We start from the raw sequence: 21320 nt of genomic DNA, 5'->3' as shown, positions 1-21320 counted from the left end.
AGGAGTACTATGTCTTTGTGCATTAGTTTGTAACATGTAAAAGGAAACGAGATAGACCCATAGTTCCTTTTAGGGATATACATAGAATCACTTTCTGAGTCGATTTACGCATGTCCGTCTGTCCATGTATTTTTCTAAACAAAGTACAGGTGGCATTTATTGTCCGATTCGCATGAAAATTGGGGAAGATAGTTTTTTTGGCCAAAGGACGAACGCTATTTATTTTGGTAGAAATCGGTTCAGATTTGGATATAGCCCCCATATATATTTTAGCCCGATTTAAGGCATATGGTGCAGGAAACACGCTATATACATATGTCCTATTTCAATTAAATTTGGAATGTGCGACTGTATTTACTCCAGAAATAAGTGTGCCGAATTATATAAAAATCGGTTAAAATTTGGATATAGCAGTTTCCTTTTATTATTCATTTTTTTATTGTTCAATTCTTTTTATTATTTTTCAGCGCTCGAAATTACGATTTTATTTATTTGCGCCAATCTCTTTGTTTTTATTGATCAGCTGTTATCTTACAAATGTTTTGTAATGTGCTGTTCGTTTACTTTTTGTATTTTTTTCTCTTGTGAGAGTCAAATTGCTCTTTTTTTCTCAGTCACTTCTTGCTGAGTAAATGTTACGGGAAAAGTAAATGAACACACCTAATGTAATCTAACCGACGCTTTATAATTGTGCGTGGAAAGATATACAGTGAGTCAATTAAGTATTTTGCCTCTTTAGAAAATTGAAAAATTTTCAATAAAATCGTTTGAAACCATCAAATTAGTGGTCAAAAAGTCGAATATTTATGTGTAGTATGTTTGTGGGTAGTTTAGTAAGCAATATCTGCAAGAAACGCAGCGAAAGGCTTAATGGTCTTCTAGATATTGACCAAAATCTATAACAACATAAAATATTTTACCTCAAAAAAGTATTTTGCCTTTTACATATTTTTTGAGAAAAAGACATTTTTGTTACACGCTAAAGATTTTTATTGTAACCGTTGGAGACTATGACATTATGCAACTGTTTCGGCACCAGTTCTACCACCTTGCGACATGTTTACGCGGTTATTTTCTCCAATTTTCCTACATTAATTTCTTTGACAATATGTTTTATTAATTTTGGTCATTACCGACATTAATCTCTAAGAAAATCAGTGAAAAATGATTCGCCGCTACCTTCAAAACCTAACAAAAACTTAAAAAGTAAATAAAAAGCTAAAAGGCATCGCGAATAGTGAAAGAAATTATAGTTTGGAACTATGAAAATCAAGAACAGAGGCAAAAAATTATTTAAAAAATCGCGAAGATCCTTCCTGACCGCTTCCAAAAATTAATCGTGTCTTCAATATTAATCTCGGAACCAATGTCTTGCATAAATTGCCCACAAGTTTCCAAAATCCAGAGATATTGATGGTTTTGTAGCAAATAAAACATTAGAAAATAATTGGAAAATATAGGGAAACAATCATCCCTTGCCAAGACCTCTGAAGTTATAAAATTGGATTTTAAAAATGGTGCGGTTTAGTGGCGAAGGTATTTACATATATTTGCATCGGATGACCCTCACATGTTGTGGGAAAATACCAATAAAGAGCGATCTATTTTGTCTTATTTATTAAAAAGTAATATGTTTTTTTTTTTCTTTTTATAACACCGTCAATATCTTTGGATTTTGAAACCTTGTGGACACTTCATCCAAGACATTGGTTCCGAGACACGATTCATTTTTGGAAGCGGTCAGGAGTGATCTTCGCGATTTTTTAAATATTTTTTTGTCTCTGTTCTTGATTTTCATAGTTCCAAACTATAATTTCTTTCACTATTCGCGATGCCTTTTAGCTTTTTATTTACTTTTTAAGTTTTTGTTATGATTTGAAGGTAGCGGTAATGACCAAAATTAATAAAACATATTGTCAAAGAAATTAATGTAGGAAAATTGGAGAAAATAACCGCGTAAACATGTCGCAAGGTGGTAGAACTGGTGCCGAAACAGTTGCATAATGTCATAATCTCCAACGGTTACAATAAAAATCTTTAGCGTGTAACAAAAATGTCTTTTTCTCAAAAAATATGTAAAAGGCAAAATACTTTTTTGAGGTAAAATATTTTATGTTGTTATAGATTTTGGTCAATATCTAGAAGACCATTAAGCCTTTCGCTGCGTTTCTTGCAGATATTGCTTACTAAACTACCCACAAACATACTAAACATAAATATTCGACTTTTTGACCACTAATTTGATGGTTTCAAACGATTTTATTGAAAATTTTTCAATTTTCTAAAGAGGCAAAATACTTAATTGACTCACTGTACGTTGTTATTGCAACTAGAATGCAAATTCTCAAATAGGAATATCAATACTTCCAGGAGAATAAAAACGAATGCGTTTGGTTGGTAGTAAAAGATCTATACAACAAATAAACAAAAGGTGCGAGAATGAGTGTTGTTACTGCAAATTTGGGAAGCAAATTTTGAAAGTGTATTAAGTAAAACGAGGAGAATAACAACGTCAAACATTTTATTTGGTTGGAGAGGATTATAACAACAAAATAAACCAAACGAAAATGTATGACTGTAGCAATGTGTGTTGTTATGTAAATTTGCCAATGCAAATTCTCAACTAAAGGGCTTCGTTAGAAAAGACCTTGGGGAATAACAACAACAATAACGACTAATAGAAGAGATCGATAGTGTAAATTGGGTTAGAAACGAGATTTCAAAAATAGCAAAGTAATTGGACGAAAGCGATGTTGTTATTTCTCACTGCTGGCTGTAGATATCAACGAGGAAGCGGGGCGTGAGAAATAAGCCTTTGAGTGAGAAATAAAACGAACGAAATGGATAGCGGATAATTGTAGTGAAATTGTTGTAATTATTTCTCTGAAAGGGTTCTGCCTTAGAAAACAGAACCAAACGAGAAAAGTAGAAAACAACAAATTCAAAGGAACAGCACTGCTAGAAATGATCTCTGAAAAGATCAACGACAAATGGAAATTTGTTGTTGTGTTTACTATTAAAGTGTTTTATTTCCGAAAATAGAACCGAAATAATAAAGGGACAACAACAAATTGAAATAAGCAGTACTGTTGGCGAGGATCACTAAAATTACTGCTACGACTAAGTGGACTGTATATGATTTGAAGCAATGGACAATTTTACAAGGCGACCAATGCGCGATGTAGCGAACAATTTTAAACCGAAAAATATTTTCTCGTGAATTTTGGAATTTTTAAAACCAACAACACTCGCGGGTTTTGCTCAATTTTTGCACAGAAACTGATTTACGTACCTGTGTTTTGTTGATGGAATGTATGATGATGGATGGATGGATAATCATGTGAAATGATGAGTTAGATCCACCACAACTATAGCAAATTGCTCTGATGGCAACAACAAAGAATCCAATGTCCGAGTTTCTTCTCTTCTTGAACAAATGTAATTTGTTTTGCGGGCAACAACAAATGGCTTCGACTGGAACAGATCCGGCTCGATTGGATCAAAATGTTGGCGTGATACCACTGACCGTCGATAGCTCAGGGAAGAAAAGAGAAGAAAATAAAAGACAACACGAGTGTATAAGTTTCAAATATATTTTCGGTTTATTGGTGGTAAAAGTGAGTTTCTTGGTACAAGAAACAGTTACCTTTTGAATGTGAAGCTACGAAACGAAAGCAATCGGAGTGTGACTCCTTCGACAGTTAAATAGCAAGTGTAGTTGCAGGTGGACAGAATAACGTTCACAAGGCCGTGACATCAACTACGACTGCAGCATTGGAAAGCGCCCCTCTGCATCCGAACTGAGCGAATGTGACTTTTAGGAAAGAGTGTGGGAAAGAATGAATATTCTCTCCCAGCATCCGAACCAGGCGAATATGACTCCTAAAAGAAAGGCAGAGAAGATTTCCCCATTGAGCTCGAAGAGCGGCCAATTAATGCGGATAATTGTAATACTGCAGAAGGGGCAATAAAGTATCGAACGTATACTTTGGCGTAACCAATGTATCGAATTTATACAAACAGAAAACCATAAAGTTTTGCTGCAAATTTCATGGAAATTGGTTTAGTAGTATTGGAGATATAACATATTTAAATAGCAGGCGTGGTCGGGTCTTTAGGCCCCAAAGAAGTACCTGATACATTCGCAATATTTGCAAATATAGCGTTTTTTCCTCTGGAATTCCATAAAATATGTACACTGTGTCAGGGGCCATCCCTGTACTTTCCCTGACAATTTCAAGAAAATCGGTTCAGTAGTTTTTGTAGAAAAGATGAAAATTGAATAAAATGGACGTTGTAAAATTTTCTTTACATAAAAACCTAAGTCGGGTTATAGCGAAGATTTTACAAAAAGTATTATCCAAATCGGTCCAGCCGTTCTCGACTGATGCCAGTACCATGGCACAATTAACCAGGTAGTGGCGTCGTAAAATTTTGAATATGTTATGTCAAAACTTTCTTTATGTTGTTGGGGAAATTACAACAAAAATAATTTTTTTATAAAGGGATTTGACTTTTCATATTCGATCAGCTGGTGTGATACCACTACCTGGTAGTTCTGCCATGGCCAGTACCAACGACCGACATTTGATTTTTATTTATAGTTCCACCATGTGTAGTCGTTTACTTTTTGAAATTTTTCACTTCAAGGGATAAAATCTCTGCAAAAATCTTATAAGTACGCATTCATATTTACGTTCAAACTCTTTTAATTTCTTTTAAAATTTCTTGCAGTTTAGACACGCAAGTAATAGGTCTGTTCGTTTACTCAATAATTTGTACAAATTAGTACAAGTCCAGTAACTTCTTGTAATCGACTAAGGTATTTTGCATGGTACTGTAGAGTAAACGAACAACATCCAGTAACAATTTGTACAAATTGTAAGTAAACGAACACACATAATGTTTGTGTCAATTTTCTGATTCTTCTTCACACTCATTTTCTCGTTTGATCATGCAAAGACAATACTTATACATTTACGAAATCCACTCGATTTCATCTGTCAAATCCATAGGTTAAACGTCAAATGAAATCCAATGGATTTCAGATGAGATTTCATTTGACGTTTGAGCTATGGAATTGACAGATGAAATCGAGTGGATTTCGTAAATGTAAACTTAGCATAAGGCGATATTGCTTATAGAAATTAAATTAAAGTTCATTAAAAAAATTAAATAAATACATATGTTGTATATGTTTACAATTAATTTTTACATATCATTTTTTGTTCAATTTATTTGTCATCACAAAAGTTTTTAATTCAAATGTATGCGTTGTTTTTTATTTGCCGGCGGAGAAAATAAAATGAAAGAAAATGCAAAAAAATCTGCAAAGAATAAAGAAACAAAACAGAATTTGCGAGTACAGGGTGTGTGTACCCCCTCTTATTCCTCTCTACTCCCTCTCCCATCAAACTCAATTTTCTTTCCCATAAACTTTGAACGTCTAAACACTGACTAAACGTATGTTTCCGTGAAAATTCTACTGACAAACTGAACGAACTCTCCTAATAAAAAGCATTTGTACAAAGCAAAATATCGCTATGTCATTCTCAAAGTTGGTTTACATATATCGAAGTGTGAACACCTGCCACAAAATACAACCCTAATAAAAAAGTTTGCTAAACTTTGGTTGGCAACTCATTATGAAAGTTCGCATATGTCAAGGCGAATTCATATTCGTACGCAACACACACACTCTCAGGCCACACAATGAGAGATGATGAACAGCAAAAAAGCACGAAGAAGCAAGCGGGTTAGCATTTTTTAGTTGATTTTTCTAAAACGAAGACGAAGTTTTGATAGAATTTCAGTTCCGAAAAATTGTGTGAATTTGCAAAAAGCATTGGAAATAGAAAGTGAAATAAAATTGTGAATTTTTACTAATGAAAACATGAAATAAACAAAAATGTGTGTGAATGGGGAATAGCAAACACGAAGTGATAAAATTTAACTAATAAAACGTAATACAAGAAAAATTGCATAAGAAACACAAAACGGCGGTCGGCGGCATTATAAAGCCACTTAACAATTTGCAAAAAAAAGTGCATGAAGAAAGAAAGAAGAAGCCTGCAGTTCAAAAGGCATCGTAAAGAATTTTGTCGAACAAATGAAAGTTGTTATGGGATCAAATCTTTGCGTTTTTCCAATTGGCATTAAAGGGGTGGAGTTTTATTGTTTACTTGAACAGAAGAAGAAAAATTAACAATAAAAGTGCATTAGAACTTTGTTAATTTTTCTTTTTATTCGGAGTGTGCGTGTGTTTGTTTGCATGAATTCGCCGTGAAATGCTTCATCTTTTTTATGCCTTTTGCAAGTTTTCTTCTTGCTTTTGATTCTGTTGTTGTTGCTGCTGTTTTTTGTGCTTGAAATGTCGCCGTCAATTTGCGAGTGAGTGAACAATGTATTTGTTGTGTGTGGTTGTGTGCGCGTACCGAACAAAACAGGAGCGCAGTGGTTGTATGACAATTTATGATTTGTCATTTTAGTAGAGAGGAGAGCAACAAAGTCAAACAAAATAAGCAAAGGAATGAAAGTAAAATGCAAAAAATAAGTGAAATTAAATAAATCTTGTTTTCTACGACTTGATTGTGTGTAAACTCTCCTAAATAGAAAAAAACAACAACAATAATTTGTTTGCACAAACAATTGTCGTTTATTGAGTCACGCGGTGCGTTTTGTTATTGGCCAAAGCATTTCCGATTGGCAAAACGTCATCGTCAGTGCAGATTTCATTAAAAGAAAACAAATTCCCTAATTGTAATTTGACCTTACTAAAGCGACCGGTTAACTAACCTAACCCATGAGGAAGAAGAAGAACAAAGTGTAGCAATAATAATTGTTGAAAAAATTAATAAAACACCAATCGGGAATGTATCGATGTGTTCATATTTTTTCGGGGTTTTTCGTTGTTTTTTTTTTCTTATTTGAAGGTTAGACAGCGGCTGGCCTGGCCTTTTAGCATTCTATTGTTGTTCTTGTTAACAACAAATTAAACATGATCGTGATTGTGTGCGTACAACGAAACTAAGCTTAAAACACGGACATACAATTTGTGTTTTCTTTTATTACCTAATAAAGTTAAGTTAAAAGTGTTTTTCCTTTTTAAACAAATTTACAACTCCACTTAAAGTTTCTCTGTACACACATACACAACTATACAACATCAAAGAAAGAACAAAATAAATCCTGTAAATGTGTTTATTGTCGTCGTCATTGTCCTCCAAACTTTTGACATTTCTGAAAACTTCAAACTTCGTTGAAAGAGCAATTAAACGACGGCAATTCTCATCAACATATTTTTTGTGAAAGTAAAAAAAATTAAATATAACCACTTTCCGTGCATTTCTTTTGTTTTCATAATCCATAATAGTGAGAAAAAATCCAGTAAAACAAAATAATACCAACAACTCTAAACAACAACAGCAAAAAGTTAAATATTTTCTAATAAAATAACAACTTTAACCTTAGAAACAACAAAAGTGAATTACAAATAAACAACAACAGCAAAATTATCCTACATTCCCCCAACGTCGCCGTCACAAAAACACCATCATCACCGCGTGTTTTCCCTGCCCTTTCCTCCCCACCCTCGCTCCAAAAGACATCAACGAACGACGTCTCCTGTGAGTCGCTCTGCTCTGTCTCTCACGCTCTCTGGTTCTGTCATTCGTCTACCGCTGCATTCTGTTATTGTGGGGAATCGCTGTTTGCCTTTTGAATATTTACTTTACTTTTGGTGTCCAGCAAGCAGCAAAGCAAACTGTTAAACTGTCATGGCCGGTAAGTTTTTTTTTGCATTGCCTATTACATGCATTCTCCGTGTGTGCCGAACTCACAGCCACACAGAATAGGTACGTGGTGTTGGTATGTGTGTTTATTTTTTAAGCTGTTGCCTTTTATTACTGTGTTTTCTTTTCGTCGTTTTGTTGGCGCAAAAATGGGAAGAAATCATGAAAGGTGAAAATGAAAAAAATTAAAACTTTGTTTTAAACTTGTGCCAGTGTTGCCAATCACTGGTGTGGTGGTGTCTTACAAAGTACTTGTATTTTTTCTGTTAAGTTTTATAGAGCAAAAAATGAGATCATAAAACCATTAAACCATTTTTAAGAAATATTGAGGAATAGAAATAGTTATAATAGGAACAGAAAATTTATAAAAAACAACATTTTTTTCTATATAAGAAGCTCGACCTACGGAACCCTTGCGGGAACACACTTGGATTATTCAATTGCGTTTAATTGGGGTAAAGGAAGGAAAATGGGCTACTGATGATGTTGACACACACAGCTGTTGGGGATAATACTACGGTTACACTAGAGGAGGATTTATTTGACGTTTGCGCTATGGAATTGACATTTTAAATCCAAACCAGAGGAGGAAGCCAGTTGGCTGAAAATTGGCGGTGCGCCGCCGCCGCTCGTTTTCTTCAAGTCGAGCCGCCGCCGATTTTGTCGGCTCAAATCGGCTAAAAATCGCCAGCCGTCAAATCGGCAGAAACGGCGCGAGCCGATAATTTTCAGCAAAAATCCATGAAATTTCGCGATATACATAGTCCCGATCCACACTAAACTGATTTCATTGAAAAAATTTCATGAAATTTTGCTTTCTTAGTCCCGGTCCACACTAGAGTGATTTCATTGAATAAATTGCATGAAATTATGCGTCTCTAGATCGACCTCCATAGTAGAGTAAAATCACAAAATTGCTGTAGTGAGGAATTCGATTTAAGAAAACCTAATTTCATGAAATGTTTTAAGGAAATTTACGCTAGTGTGGACCGGGACTTAGTAATTTTATGAAATTTCTGTAGTGGGGAATTTGATCTAAGAACGTCTAATTTCATGAAATTTTTTAATGAAATTCATTCTAGTGTGTACCGGTACTATGTTTAAACTACATGTTAACTAAGCTGAAATTTAGCCGCGAGTCGGTAAATAAGTCGGCGCGCCGCCGCCGATTGTCTTGCACAGACGTGAGCGAGCGAGCCGAAAAAATCGGTCGGCTTCGTTGTCTGATCCAAACCCACTGGGTTAATCCGGTTAAGTGTAACCGGGGTATAACTTCTATAGTATTGGACTGGATTTAGTAAATGTTAAAGAATGTTAACAGTAGATGTATACATCAAAGTAAATCCTCATAAAGAATGTTAACCCAGCATAAAGCTCTAATGTAAACCTGGCGTAAAGATAGAGTTACATTAGGCAAATATTTGCTCCAGCGACCGGCATTGTGCGCTTACTGAGAGCAAGTTAGCATAAATTCAATGTATTATTAACACCACTTGATCTCAGTAATTTTTATATGAAGTGCTTGGATGGAGAAATTGAACAAAAAATCGGCATGTACGACTCGAATCGCTTTTGTTGTCTGGTTTCAGTAAATAATAATACTTGAGTGTGCCTCCCACTAGGCCATACATCTTACCAGCGAGTGGCGTCTGATCTTAAACAAATGCTTATTTCTGGGATAGGTGAACTTTTTTCGGGTCACCCTGTACATTTGTACTGCCTGCGCAACAGCATCAGTGTGAATGCTATTCAAGCCTGTCTGATAGGTTCGTTCATCTAGAGGTTCTGGCTTGTATCTTTGGAACTCTCTATCTTTCTCCAGATTATAAAGTTCTCTCCTGACGTTCCATCCTGGCGGGGATGCTCACGACAACGGCATCCATGCCTCCATCCATGGCTTGCACGGACGACTTAAACATGCTATCCAACGTTACGCACAATATCTTGGGTAGTTAGTGGACAATCATTTTAGCCGTCCAGGTGCAATAGATTTGTACTAACTCACCTATATAGACATTTAACCTACCACATATGTACAAGTATGTCATCTACGATAGAACCCGACGCCATGATCGTACAATCATACATTACGATTTATATGCCCTCTATAGGGTGTGGAATTTTAGAACGGTGGAGGTTACCCAGTTCCGAAGATGTCACCTCGCTTTGGGGAACTACCTCTTTTACTCTACGGGTCTCTGACTTCATATTTCTGAATTCCACAAACGGCTGGCGTCCACACATATAGTTGATTATCCAACGTTTCGAACAGCTTAGCATGGTTGATTGTATCGAAGGCCTTTGATAGGTCAAGAGCCACCATAAGTGTTTGTTCGAACGGCCTAGTTTAGTCCTCAACTGATATATGTGGATATTGGCGTGTAATGCTTTTGTGGTGCTGTGCATTTTCCGCAATCCATGCTGATGATGGGCAACTGGGAAACTACTTCTCATTATGAGGATGAGTAGTGCCTTTAGAATCTTTGCTACTGGCGGCAAGAGGGAGATCGGTTTGTACGAGCGGGACCACCCTGCCAAATTTCCAGACTTTTGATGCAATGTCGGTGACTAACAATAAATTAAGGATACTTGTTAAATATTCAATCCCAATCTCATCCAGTTGCTTAATCACTACTTACCATTGAGATTGTTAGGGTGGGGTAACTCCGGATAACTTTTGCAACATCGCTCATAGTAAATGATGGTGGACCTCCTCGGATGGGAGGGTACTTATACGTCGTAGCACACTACTCTTCGCCCTGTCACTCTCGGGGTACTCTATAAATTGACGGTTAAAATAACACGCGCACCTCGATCTGTCGCTGTCACGCGGTTGAAAACAACAACACTCTTAAATCTGGGAAAGAAGGATTTACCGGATTTAAGAGTGATTTGACCGTTGCCCACATTGGCAGGAGGTCTAGCCACTTTTTACGCTTACTGGGCTTACCAGGCCTACTGGCCTGTTGACTTCGGGAGCAAGTTCTCTATTTCTTGGGGTCTTCAGGGTTTGTTCGTTGAAGCTTATCACGCTCATTTGCAGCTGAGGAATTTGGTCTGGTTTCTGGTATTGTCCAGCAGGTGTGTAGCGAGACGATGGAGCAATTCGGGTTTACGAACATCCTGTCATTTTCATACTCTACAGGTATCTCGGGAAGTATGGACTTCCCCCAGATAAAAATATATTTTTGTGATCAGAACATAACCCCTATCTGTGGTAAAAATTGTGAAGACATCGCACTGCCGCAACTAAAACTCACTTATCCCCAATTTTTTTTCTTATAAATTATAATTATTCACGCTCATTTGCTATCACGCTCTTTTGCTATTCCTTCGCCGCAGCTGAGAAATTTTGTCTGGTTTCTGGTATTGTCCAGCAGATGTGTAGCGAGACGATGGAGCAATTCGGGTTTCACGGTGCGCCTTAACTAATTTTAAATGAAAGGTGTTTACACCTGGGAAGTTTTTGCGGATACTAAAACTATAATGTTCATAGATGAGAAAAATCAAAAAAACGAAAAAATCGCCGGAGGGATTTTCAAATAAATCGCGGTCAAAGTTCAAATTTTAGGGCTTTATTATGTTTTCACGATTTTGCTCGGAAACCGTAAGTTCTATCGAAATGGGATTAGAGCAAATGTTTCTTTCTAATGTTATTTTCGTAGGTTTTACCATTTCTGAGATATAGAAGTTTAAATTGGGACAATGCACTGACTCCATCGTCTCCATATAGAACAATGTCATGAAGAGTGCACCTTAACTAACTTTACGTGAAAAACGCTTCCACCTGGAAAGTTTTTGCGGGTTCTGAGACAGCAATGATCATAGATGAGAAAAATTATTTGCCTATTCGATTTTCGAATGTTGGCGACCAAAATGCAAATATAAGTATAATATTACAATAGTTTGAATTATTAAATATTGTTTATAATATCGGCAAAAGTCTCTCTGTTTCTAGCTTCGCTTAGCAGGTTTATGACGTCACGTATGCCGGTCCATTCTTGGATGTTGTTGATCCACAGAAGTTGTTTCCTCCCTCTTGTCGGCCTTCCTTCAAAGTTTACTTTGCAGCGGATAATACTTTGCAGCAGTTTGTATTTTTGATTTCTCATAACGTGTCCCAAGTATGATGTTTTTCGTCTCTTTATGTTATTCAACAGCTCTTTTTCTCTGTGTAATCTTCTGAGAACTTCATTATTTGATATGAAGTGTGTCCACGATATTTTTAGGATGCGTCGATATGTCCACATCTCAAAGGCTTCGAGTTTTTTCATATCTACGGATTTTAAGGTCCATGTTTCCACGCCATATAATAGGACAGACCATACATATGTTTTAATATATCTTATTTTAGTTTTTAAGTTTACATTATGGCTTGTAAAGGCTTTTTTATATTTAAAGAATGTGTCTCTAGCCATTTCAATCCTGCAGGCTATTTCTTTAGAAATGTCCCATTCGTTGTTGATTATAACTCCCAGATATTTAAAGCTTTGGACTCTTTCCACATTTATTTCATTAATTTTTAATGGGGCCGCATTAGTATATGTATGGCGTTTACTGATGACCATGTATTTCGTTTTGTTGATATTAATTTTAAGACCGTATTTTTCGCTGCAAGTGGTCAGCCTGTTGACGAGTTCTTGAAGTCCTGACATATTATCAGCTATAAGAGTGGTGTCATCGGCATACCTTATGTTGTTAATGAACGTTCCATTTACATATATTCCTTTCCGGATATCATTTATTGATTCTTTGAATATTCGTTCAGCGTATATATTGAAAAGTAGAGGGGACAGGACACAACCTTGTCTAACACCTCTAGAAATATTAATATTTTCAGTCAGTTCACCATTGACGTTGACTTGCGCTGTTTGGTGCCAGTACAAACTTTTTATGCATTCAAGCTCCTTGCCTTCTACTCCAATGGACAATAAAATCTCTATCATTTTGTCATGTTGGACCGTGTCAAATGCTTTTTCATAATCAATAAAGCATATGAACACGTCCTTCTGCGAATTTCGGCATTTTTGAACTAACGCTTGTAAGGCGAATAAAGCTTCGCGGGTTCCCATACCATCTTTAAAACCAAACTGGGTGGTCCCCATTGCATTTTCACATTTCCGGTAAATTCTGGAGTGAATAATCTTTAGAAATATTTTGAGTGCGTGGCTCATTAGACTAATTAATCGATAGTCATTACAAAATTTTGGACGAGTTTTCTTAGGAATGGTTATAAAAATGGATGTGAGCCAATCTTTGGGATATTTACTAGTTTCGTAAACATAATTAAAAAGTTTCGTCAGAAGGTTAATGTTTTCACCATCAATTAACTTCAACAATTCGGAAGGAATCGCGTCTGGTCCACATGCTTTTTTATCTTTTAGCGCCTTTACTGCTGTTTCAACCTCCGATCTTGTGATAGATGTCCCAGATAATTGTTGATCTACCGGCCTTTCGTAGATGGACCGATTTTCGTCAGTAAAAAGGATTTTTATATACTTGCTCCATATGTTTTTCTTGTCTATAGTATCCAAAACAGGTTCATTATGTTCATTGTATAGTACTTTAGGTATTCCTCTGTTGTATATTCCAGCAGCTTCCTTAATTTTTTTATGAAGATTGAAGTCGTCATGTAATTGTTGCAATCTCTCTATTTCTCTGCATTGATCATTAAGATATTCATTTTTGGCATGGCGTATATTAATCTGTATTTCTCTATTTATTTCGTAGTACAGTTCGTAATTCGTATTCTTATATTTTCGCCGTTCTTCCATTAAGTCCAGTATTTGTTTTGTCATCCAATCTTTTCTTTGTGGCTTTTCTGTATAGGACAGATTATTGTCAGCAATAGTTTTAATGGCGCATTTTATGGATTCCCAAATATTTTCTACATTTTCATTGTTGACTGAGGTTAGTTCGTGGCTTAAAAGTTGTTTCACATTGGCTCGAACTGTTTGATCCTGTAGTTTCTGTATATCAATCTTATTGTTTTGTTTGGTCCGCTTAGCATATGCAGAAATTTTAATTCGTAATTTAGACATTAATAGGTTATGATCCGATGGCACGTCCGCCCCCGGGCATGTCGACGTCTTTTTTATGCTTGAGCTAAAGCGCTTGTTTATAAGAATATAATCGATCTGATTTCTAATAACATTGTCATTTCTGTCAAGTGGCGATTTCCATGTATAAAGACGTATTGCAGGCAAGCTAAACAAGGTGTTAGTTATTATCATTTTGTATTCTTGACAGAATTGTACAAGTCTGTCACCTCTTTCGTTTCTTGATCCTAAACCGTATTGACCCGTAATTCCAGGAACCATGTGTTTTCCCACTTTCGCATTAAAATCACCTTGGATAATGGTAATTTCGTGAGATTTTGTTAATCTTAGTAAGTCGTTGATTTCTTCATAAAAGTTTTCTATTTCATCTTTGCTTTTGTCAGCAGTGGGAGCATATACTTGAATTATATTTATTTTTACTGGTTTTGTGTCAAGTTGTATAAACATAGTTCGGTCCGATTTCGGTATGTAATCTGTTACGAATCTTGCTATACTTTCCTTCATGATTATTCCTACTCCATTCCTATGGTTTCTATCCAGATTTCCAGAATAAAAGATTTTCATGTTTTGCGAAGTGAAATCTCCACTATCAGGCCACCAAGTTTCGCACACTCCTAGTATATCTATATTCAGTTTTTTCATTTCAGATATTGTGTTTGCTAATTTGCCAGATTCATATAGACTTCGTATATTCCATGTTCCGATATTTAAAGTATTTATTGTTTTACCTCCGGGGATTCTTAGCACCCTCTCGTTTCCGGAGAATGAGGGCCGTATATTGTTGTTCATATTCATAGATGCATGGTTTACAAGGGATCTTACTTCAGTGGTTTCCCGTTGCCTTCTGAAGGGTTTAAAGTTTTCCGTCTACAAATTCAGCCGCTCCAATGGAGTACAGACGCTGTTTGCTGCCGCCAATTTTTGGTCAAACGCTGCCATTTTCCCTTTGTTTTTTGGTTCGCCCCGCATATTTTATTTTTGCGGTACCCATCATATCTGATGAGCGTTCCCCTATCCACCACCTGGGGAGGCGTCCGATGGGAGAAAAAAGTGGAAAAAAACTCCGCACGGAAAAAAAAAAGATATAGCGATTTCGGAATAAATCGCGGTCAAAGTTCCCATTTTTAGGTTTATTTTAGGGTTTCAGGATTTTTCTTGGAAACGGCAAGTCCTATCGAAATAGAACTAAAGAAAATGTTGTAGACGATTTTCACTGCTACAACATTTTCTTTAGTCATTTTAGTCATCTATGAACATTGTAGTTTCAGAATCCGCAAAAACTTCCCAGGTGTAAGCACCTTTCATTTAAAATTATTTAATGCGCACCGTGGTTTACGAACATCCCGTTACTTTCATACTCTACAGGTATCTCGGGAAGTATGGACTTCCCCCAGATAAAAATATATTTTTGTGTTCGGAACATAACCCCTATCTGTGGTAAAAATTATCCCCAATTTTTTTTTTTTTTTTATTGTAATATTTTCCTTATAACCGACATTTTGCAGCAGATTTAAGATTTTCACCAATTGACAGGCAAAAGTCGGCTACGCGAATGACATTTTCTCACAATTCAGGCAATGGCCGGCCTTCTGGAAGGGATTTAAAGCTTGCTAGACTAGCGATTTTTTGGAAAGTAGGGACTTATGTTATTATGTTATGTTTTATGTTATGTTTTTATGTTCAGGGCAATGAGTCCTACCTGAGGTAGGAATCTCGCACGTAAACCAAATTTATACCTGTCGGTATCTCCAACTCTGCAAGTTACAGCTAATTTTCTAAGACTTTAAATCATGTTTGATCTTGCAGAGAAATTTAGTATTGATATACGGCTACCTCTTTACAAAGGATGATCCAAGCAGTTAGTTTTATTTTTGTGTAATATTTTTAAGTTGGGAAGTAAAATTTTAATCGGCGAATAGTGGTTATGGCCACTTATTGAGCACAAAAAGCCATCTTTTCCACCATCATTTTTCACAAGAAAAGTAGTGGAGTAGTTTAACATCCTTTCCATCGCTGGAGTGTCAAAACTCAATCAAACTGGAAAAGGGAAGACTATAGTTTCGGATCTCGTCACAGATCCTCAACAGTTCCCTTGTTTCTTGTTTTTCAACAAGAAACTTTTTATACCCAAATGTCAATTGCTCGCTCAAATAAATACGTGTCCAAAGAAACACTCTGATCGAGAATTTCTTTGGTATTACCTAAACTCGAGCAATTGCACTTGCAAACAAAACCAAATCTTTCCCACTGCTATGCGTTCGTTGAGTTTCAACGAAAACACATAATAATTTGTTGGTATTACTTATGACAGCAATAAACCACACTTTTGACGGTGCCCGGTCTCAAAATTGGGAGGTTGGCGTTTTTTTTATTTGGGATGACGATTTCTATTTTGAAATTCTCGATCAGAGTGTTTCTTTGCATACGTATTAATGTTTAATAAATGTTGAAATAAGTAATGAAACATCAAGAAAAATTAAATATTAAATTTGCCTCTCTCTCCATTTTGCTCAGCCCTGATCTAAAAGGTCACAGCTTGAGCTACTTTCGGATTTTTTTTTTAAATATTGCACAGTGTTCTTGCAAACGGCCGACAACGAAACGCTATTTTTATTGAAACCTGCTGTAGCTATAAAACAGCCCTGCTCAGAACGGTGAAATGCTTCACCATCAATTCTCTTTCGTTTTTTTGTTGAAACAGAAATAGTGCATATTTTTGAAGATTTTTTGTTTAAATTGTTTAATTAGGGGAATCGTTTTTCCCAATTCCGCTTATATGGTTTTGAGCATCCATGCACTAAAACGAATAAACCGATCAGCATATGCTTTATTGTGGGGTCATTAAGAACGGAATTAAAAATATCGATTTTTTTAAAAAAAGATTGTGAACTGTCAAAGTCAAAATTTCGATTGTAACTTAAAAAATTGTAGTTTTTTGGTCATAAATTCTTCAAAAAATTCTTTTAAAAAAGTCTCTCTCTTAAGAACAAGCATTGTATGTTTATAATAATCCCACAAAAACATATGAAGATAAGACATACAGTGATCACCGTTTTCAAAAATGCCATTTCGAGGAAACCGCGTTTAAAACATCGATATTAATACAAATCACAATGAATAAAACACAATAGCCGTAAACCCTTAAACCCCGTTTTTTCCCGAAACCGAATACTCTTTGAATAAATGAGCGATATGTTGTTAAATGTATTTCATTCAATTCTTTTCTTCATCATTGCTTTGGAGACGTCTTGTAAACATCGATTTGGTGTCATTTCTAACCCACTAACCCTGAAAGGAGTTTCCCATCAGCTTTGTTAGGGGCAATGAAAGAACTCCAGATTATATGGATCGTGCGACCTTGTATTTTGTTTCATTTAGATAAACGTAGCTGTTTGGAAAATGTAATATCTCTATATGATTGTATTCTCTACCATGGTAAATAAATTTAATGATGGATATTAAATTCCTTAACATTTTACCCAAAATTAATCAAGTAAAATTTAATCGATTTATGAACAACACAACGCCCCATCTTTTTCATACGGTTATTCTAGCTGTTAGACAAATGAGGATTTTCAATCCCTCTCCCCAGGTGCCTGTCAACCGCCCCATTTCTGAATTATAATAAAAGCAACAAAATGCTTTGTTGTATGTCTTAGCCCTGACATGCGATGTGATGCGAATATGACAAGTTTGTAGCAGCAAATCTGAGACACACAAAACTTGCTTATAATAATCAAAATTATAAAAATAAACAAAAACCAAGAAAATGTGATTCTTCTTCAAGTACACACAACAAATTACATACATACATACATATGTACATCAACTTTGCAAAGAAATAAAAATAAAATACATAACAATAAATACAACAACCACAAGGAACCGCTAATATTAATATAAACAAAATATATCGTAGTGTGATTTTTCAAGGGGCATTAGAGGATATCGGCGGCGGTCGACAAGAAAACCTGACGAAACAACCAAACAACGGAATTGAATAGGAATAGAAAATAAAAATTGATAAAACACAAGATATACATAAGTAGTAAATAAATTTATGGAAAATAAACAAAAACAATAACAAATAATAATCAATAAAAACAAGTAAAAAAGAAAATTGCTGCTGCTGCTTCTAAGATTGTCGACTAGCCAACTAACCAGCCAGCCAGACCAAGAAAAATGACTAGACAATCCAACCGCGCGCACACACACACACACACACTACAAGAAGATCTAGTTGATTCCATCTCCACCCGTCTTCCATATCCGTTAGAAGAAAAGCGATGAGTTTACATGGCGATCGGAAGGAGGCGTTTGTTTGACTGGCTAATAGCGATGATTGCAGTGATGAAACACACAAATTGACTTAATTAAATAATAATTTGATAAATATTTACGAGAACATTTAACACAGTTGTGTGAGATGGCATAAAATCTTTAGATAGACACAAAATGTAAACAAAAGTACAAGTTATAGGTTTATGTACGTGTGGGATATATAGTATGTACATTAGGCCGGGGCGATTTGAAAACCTTAATGAGCCCTTCGCGTTTCTGATTCCTGGGATTGAACTGAGCAAAAAAGTCCACTAGACCATAGGTCTACCGCGAAAATCGAGCCTCCCGATTTTGACTTTATGTTTTTTATCCACGTTTTTTGGACATTTTAGCATATAGGTTAGGTTAGGTTAGGTTAAAGGACGCGCAGCTGTCGTGTTGGACAGCCACTCCACTCGGAGACCTTATGGTCCATTGTGTTCATCCTAAAGTAAGGGTAGGAGAAAAGAAAAGAAATAATAGCATATCGAGTTTAGAAATAGGAAAAAGGAATAATTAAGTAAGTTATAGGATAGTTGAGAATGATTAAGTAAGTGCTATGGATTGAAAGATTATTTGTAAGGAGAGAGAGAGAGAGAGCGAGTAAGGAGGTTAGCAGTATTAAAAAGTTGTAAGTTGCTCGTTTTGAAGCCACTTCAGACCCTTGGCGAGAAGAAGCAGTGTTGTCGGCTCGGCTTGGCAGAGTGTTGTCAGAGATGATAGTGTGTGTTCACCCATTGTTTGAACTCTCCTGGTCCTGAGCATTGGACAACGGCATAATAAGTGCTCAATCGTCTCTGTTTCTTCTTCGTCTTCGCATAATCTGCAGTAGTCCGTGGGGTCATCTCTATCCCATTTGCAGGTCATTGATCTTATCCTGCAGTGTCCCGTGATAACTCCAATCATTAGTTTTAGATCGGGTTTTCTCATAGAGAGTAGGGAAGTGGTCTTCCTTTTAGAGAGGTTGGGCCAGATTGCCTTTGATACCTTGCAGCCAGGTTCGTTATTCCAGATCTGACCAGCCTTCTCCCTGTATGTTTGTTCTAGGAGCCGCATGAAGTGACACAGGGGTGGCCTGATTGAGTTATCGATTTCGATGTCGCTTGACTCAGATCCGCAACGTGCCAGTTCATCCGCCTTTTCATTTCCCTCGATGTCGCAATGCCCCGGGACCCAGCACAAGGTAACGATTGCATATAACGGCCAAACCATTGAGATTTTCGATCCAATACAAAGACAAAGATTGTAGCCAAGACAGTGATTAAGAATTCCAACACGATAGAATTTTGCATCAGAATGCTCGAATATTTTTCTGGTCAACTTTTGCAGCACAGTGTCATTTACAGAGTACGTAAAAATACTTTAAATAAAATTTCCAATCGTTTCGTTTCGTATTTTCCATAGGAACAATACAAAACGAAACATAACCCTCATTGGCCGAGCTCGCTGTTTAGTTTCGTTTTGTTTACATACTTGTCGTTTCGGTGGTGAATGAAACAACTCGGCAAAGCATAGCCGAAGTTACATTTCACCAATCGTACGGTTTCCATCTTTTTACGTTGAAAAGTTTGTGTTTTTGTTTTGGTTGTGAGAATGAAACGATTCAGAGAAGCTGAAAAGTTTGTGGCTTTGTGTGATTGGTACGGGAATCGTTTTGTTTCTTTCCGTTCATTGGTCATTTATCGACATTTTCCGAAAAGTTTGCACCTTCTCAAGGCCAAAACTGCCTGAAGGAGCGTTCCAATGCTTTTGCGATGTATTAGAGAGTTCTTAATCACTGTCTTGGCTACAATTTTTGTCTTTGTATTGGATCGAAAATCGCAATGGTTTATATGCTAAAATGTCCAAAAACGTGAATAAAAAACTTAAAGTCAAAATCGGGAGGCTCGATTTTCGCGGTAGACCTATGGTCTAGTGGACTTTTTTGCTCAGTTCAATCCCAGGAATCAGAAACGCGAAGGGCTCATTAAGGGTTTTTTCCATCCATACAAATCGCCCCGCCCTAATGTACATATGTATGTATTATTTGAAAATATTGTTGTTTTGATTTAATGTTCAATTAAGTTTATTCATCCAGTGATCCTATTTGGTAGGTTGACTTTCTTAGAAGGCCACGGTGCACAGTGGTTAAAAATACCGATCTAGCGTGCAGAAAATCAAAAAATGGACTTTAAGGAAACTATTAAACGCTAGTACAGTATTGAACTTGAGTGTTGACTGTACTCAACGGCATATGTAATAATTAGAAATAGTTAAGTGGGGTACACACGATCAGTTTTGACTGTCAGTTTTGCTCAAATAATTGGTTGCTTGCCAGTGTGGCCGTTAATTTTTGTCAGACATCAGGCAACCACAATATAGTTTGTGGTTGCTGCTGGACAGTTTGACATTTATCGATATTTCCGAAAAATCAAAATCAAAACTGATCGTGTGTACCCCGCTTTAGTCAGAACGGAATAACGGTACATTTAAAATTGATATTTTTTACAATGTTAACGATGACCTTTTTTAGGTGTAAAATTGCGATAGACGTGTGAATTTTGTGAATATATTATTGCGGAATCTTTTTATATTTTTGATGTACTATAATGATATTTAAATAAATTAAATAGTTTTGTAACCCAAAAGTTGTTTCAATTTATATGTTTCGGGGTAATTAAATGTAAGGTCATTTTTCCTAAATTCTTCATTTTAAACAGGGGTTTAGTTTCATTTTTTTTTTTTTAATTTTAATGTATCTTGTCTAGAATAATGTCATAAATTTTTACCTGCGACTTATAGCAATTTTTATGAAATATGTCAATTGGGGAACTAAGCTTTTTTAAGTTTGGTTCAAATAAAACTACGATTATGGGGAAAATTTTGATAAATAAGATCAGATATCACTTAGAATTGATCACGGCATAGCAGATAAGAAATTACAAAATGAAAAAGTCCGTCCTACGGTTCCAACGATACGGGTAGAAGTAGGAAAATTAATGCAGTGATGCATTAATCCAAACAAACTACAAATACAAGTTTTTATTACCAAAATGTGCAGAATGAGGTGATTTTGAACTCTTATTACACCCTCTACCATAAATTATGTATATTCAAATCAGATTTCAGCCATTTCGGTTGGATGATGTGGGTGAAATTTAAAAAATACAGA

At 36.0% G+C, this 21320-nt stretch overlaps 1 protein-coding gene across 14 annotated transcripts in view; it reads left to right on the top strand.

Annotated features, from left to right (window-relative positions):
• The window catches only part of tws (protein phosphatase 2 regulatory subunit tws), a 99032-nt gene that overhangs the window by 47591 nt on the left and 30121 nt on the right, over nucleotides 1–21320 (top strand). The window contains exons 1-3 of one of the 14 annotated variants that reach the window (XM_073958949.1): nucleotides 5676–5963; nucleotides 6318–6390; nucleotides 7373–7782. In XM_073958949.1, the coding sequence (XP_073815050.1) occupies nucleotides 7776–7782 (7 nt within the window). In that variant the 5' untranslated portion in view covers nucleotides 5676–5963; nucleotides 6318–6390; nucleotides 7373–7775. Of the gene's footprint in view, nucleotides 1–5642; nucleotides 6116–6317; nucleotides 6933–7372; nucleotides 7783–21320 lie in introns of those variants that run through there. The other 13 variants (XM_073958948.1, XM_073958947.1, XM_073958956.1 and 10 more) reach the window with 13 other exon arrangements.

The sequence above is a fragment of the Musca autumnalis genome, unplaced genomic scaffold (assembly GCF_047663935.1).
Source record: "Musca autumnalis isolate F117 unplaced genomic scaffold, ASM4766393v1 scaffold_1, whole genome shotgun sequence".
In the NCBI taxonomy this organism is placed as follows: domain Eukaryota; kingdom Metazoa; phylum Arthropoda; class Insecta; order Diptera; family Muscidae; genus Musca; species Musca autumnalis.
Note: the sequence above shows the minus strand (reverse complement) of the source record. Positions and strands in the feature narration are given on the sequence as shown.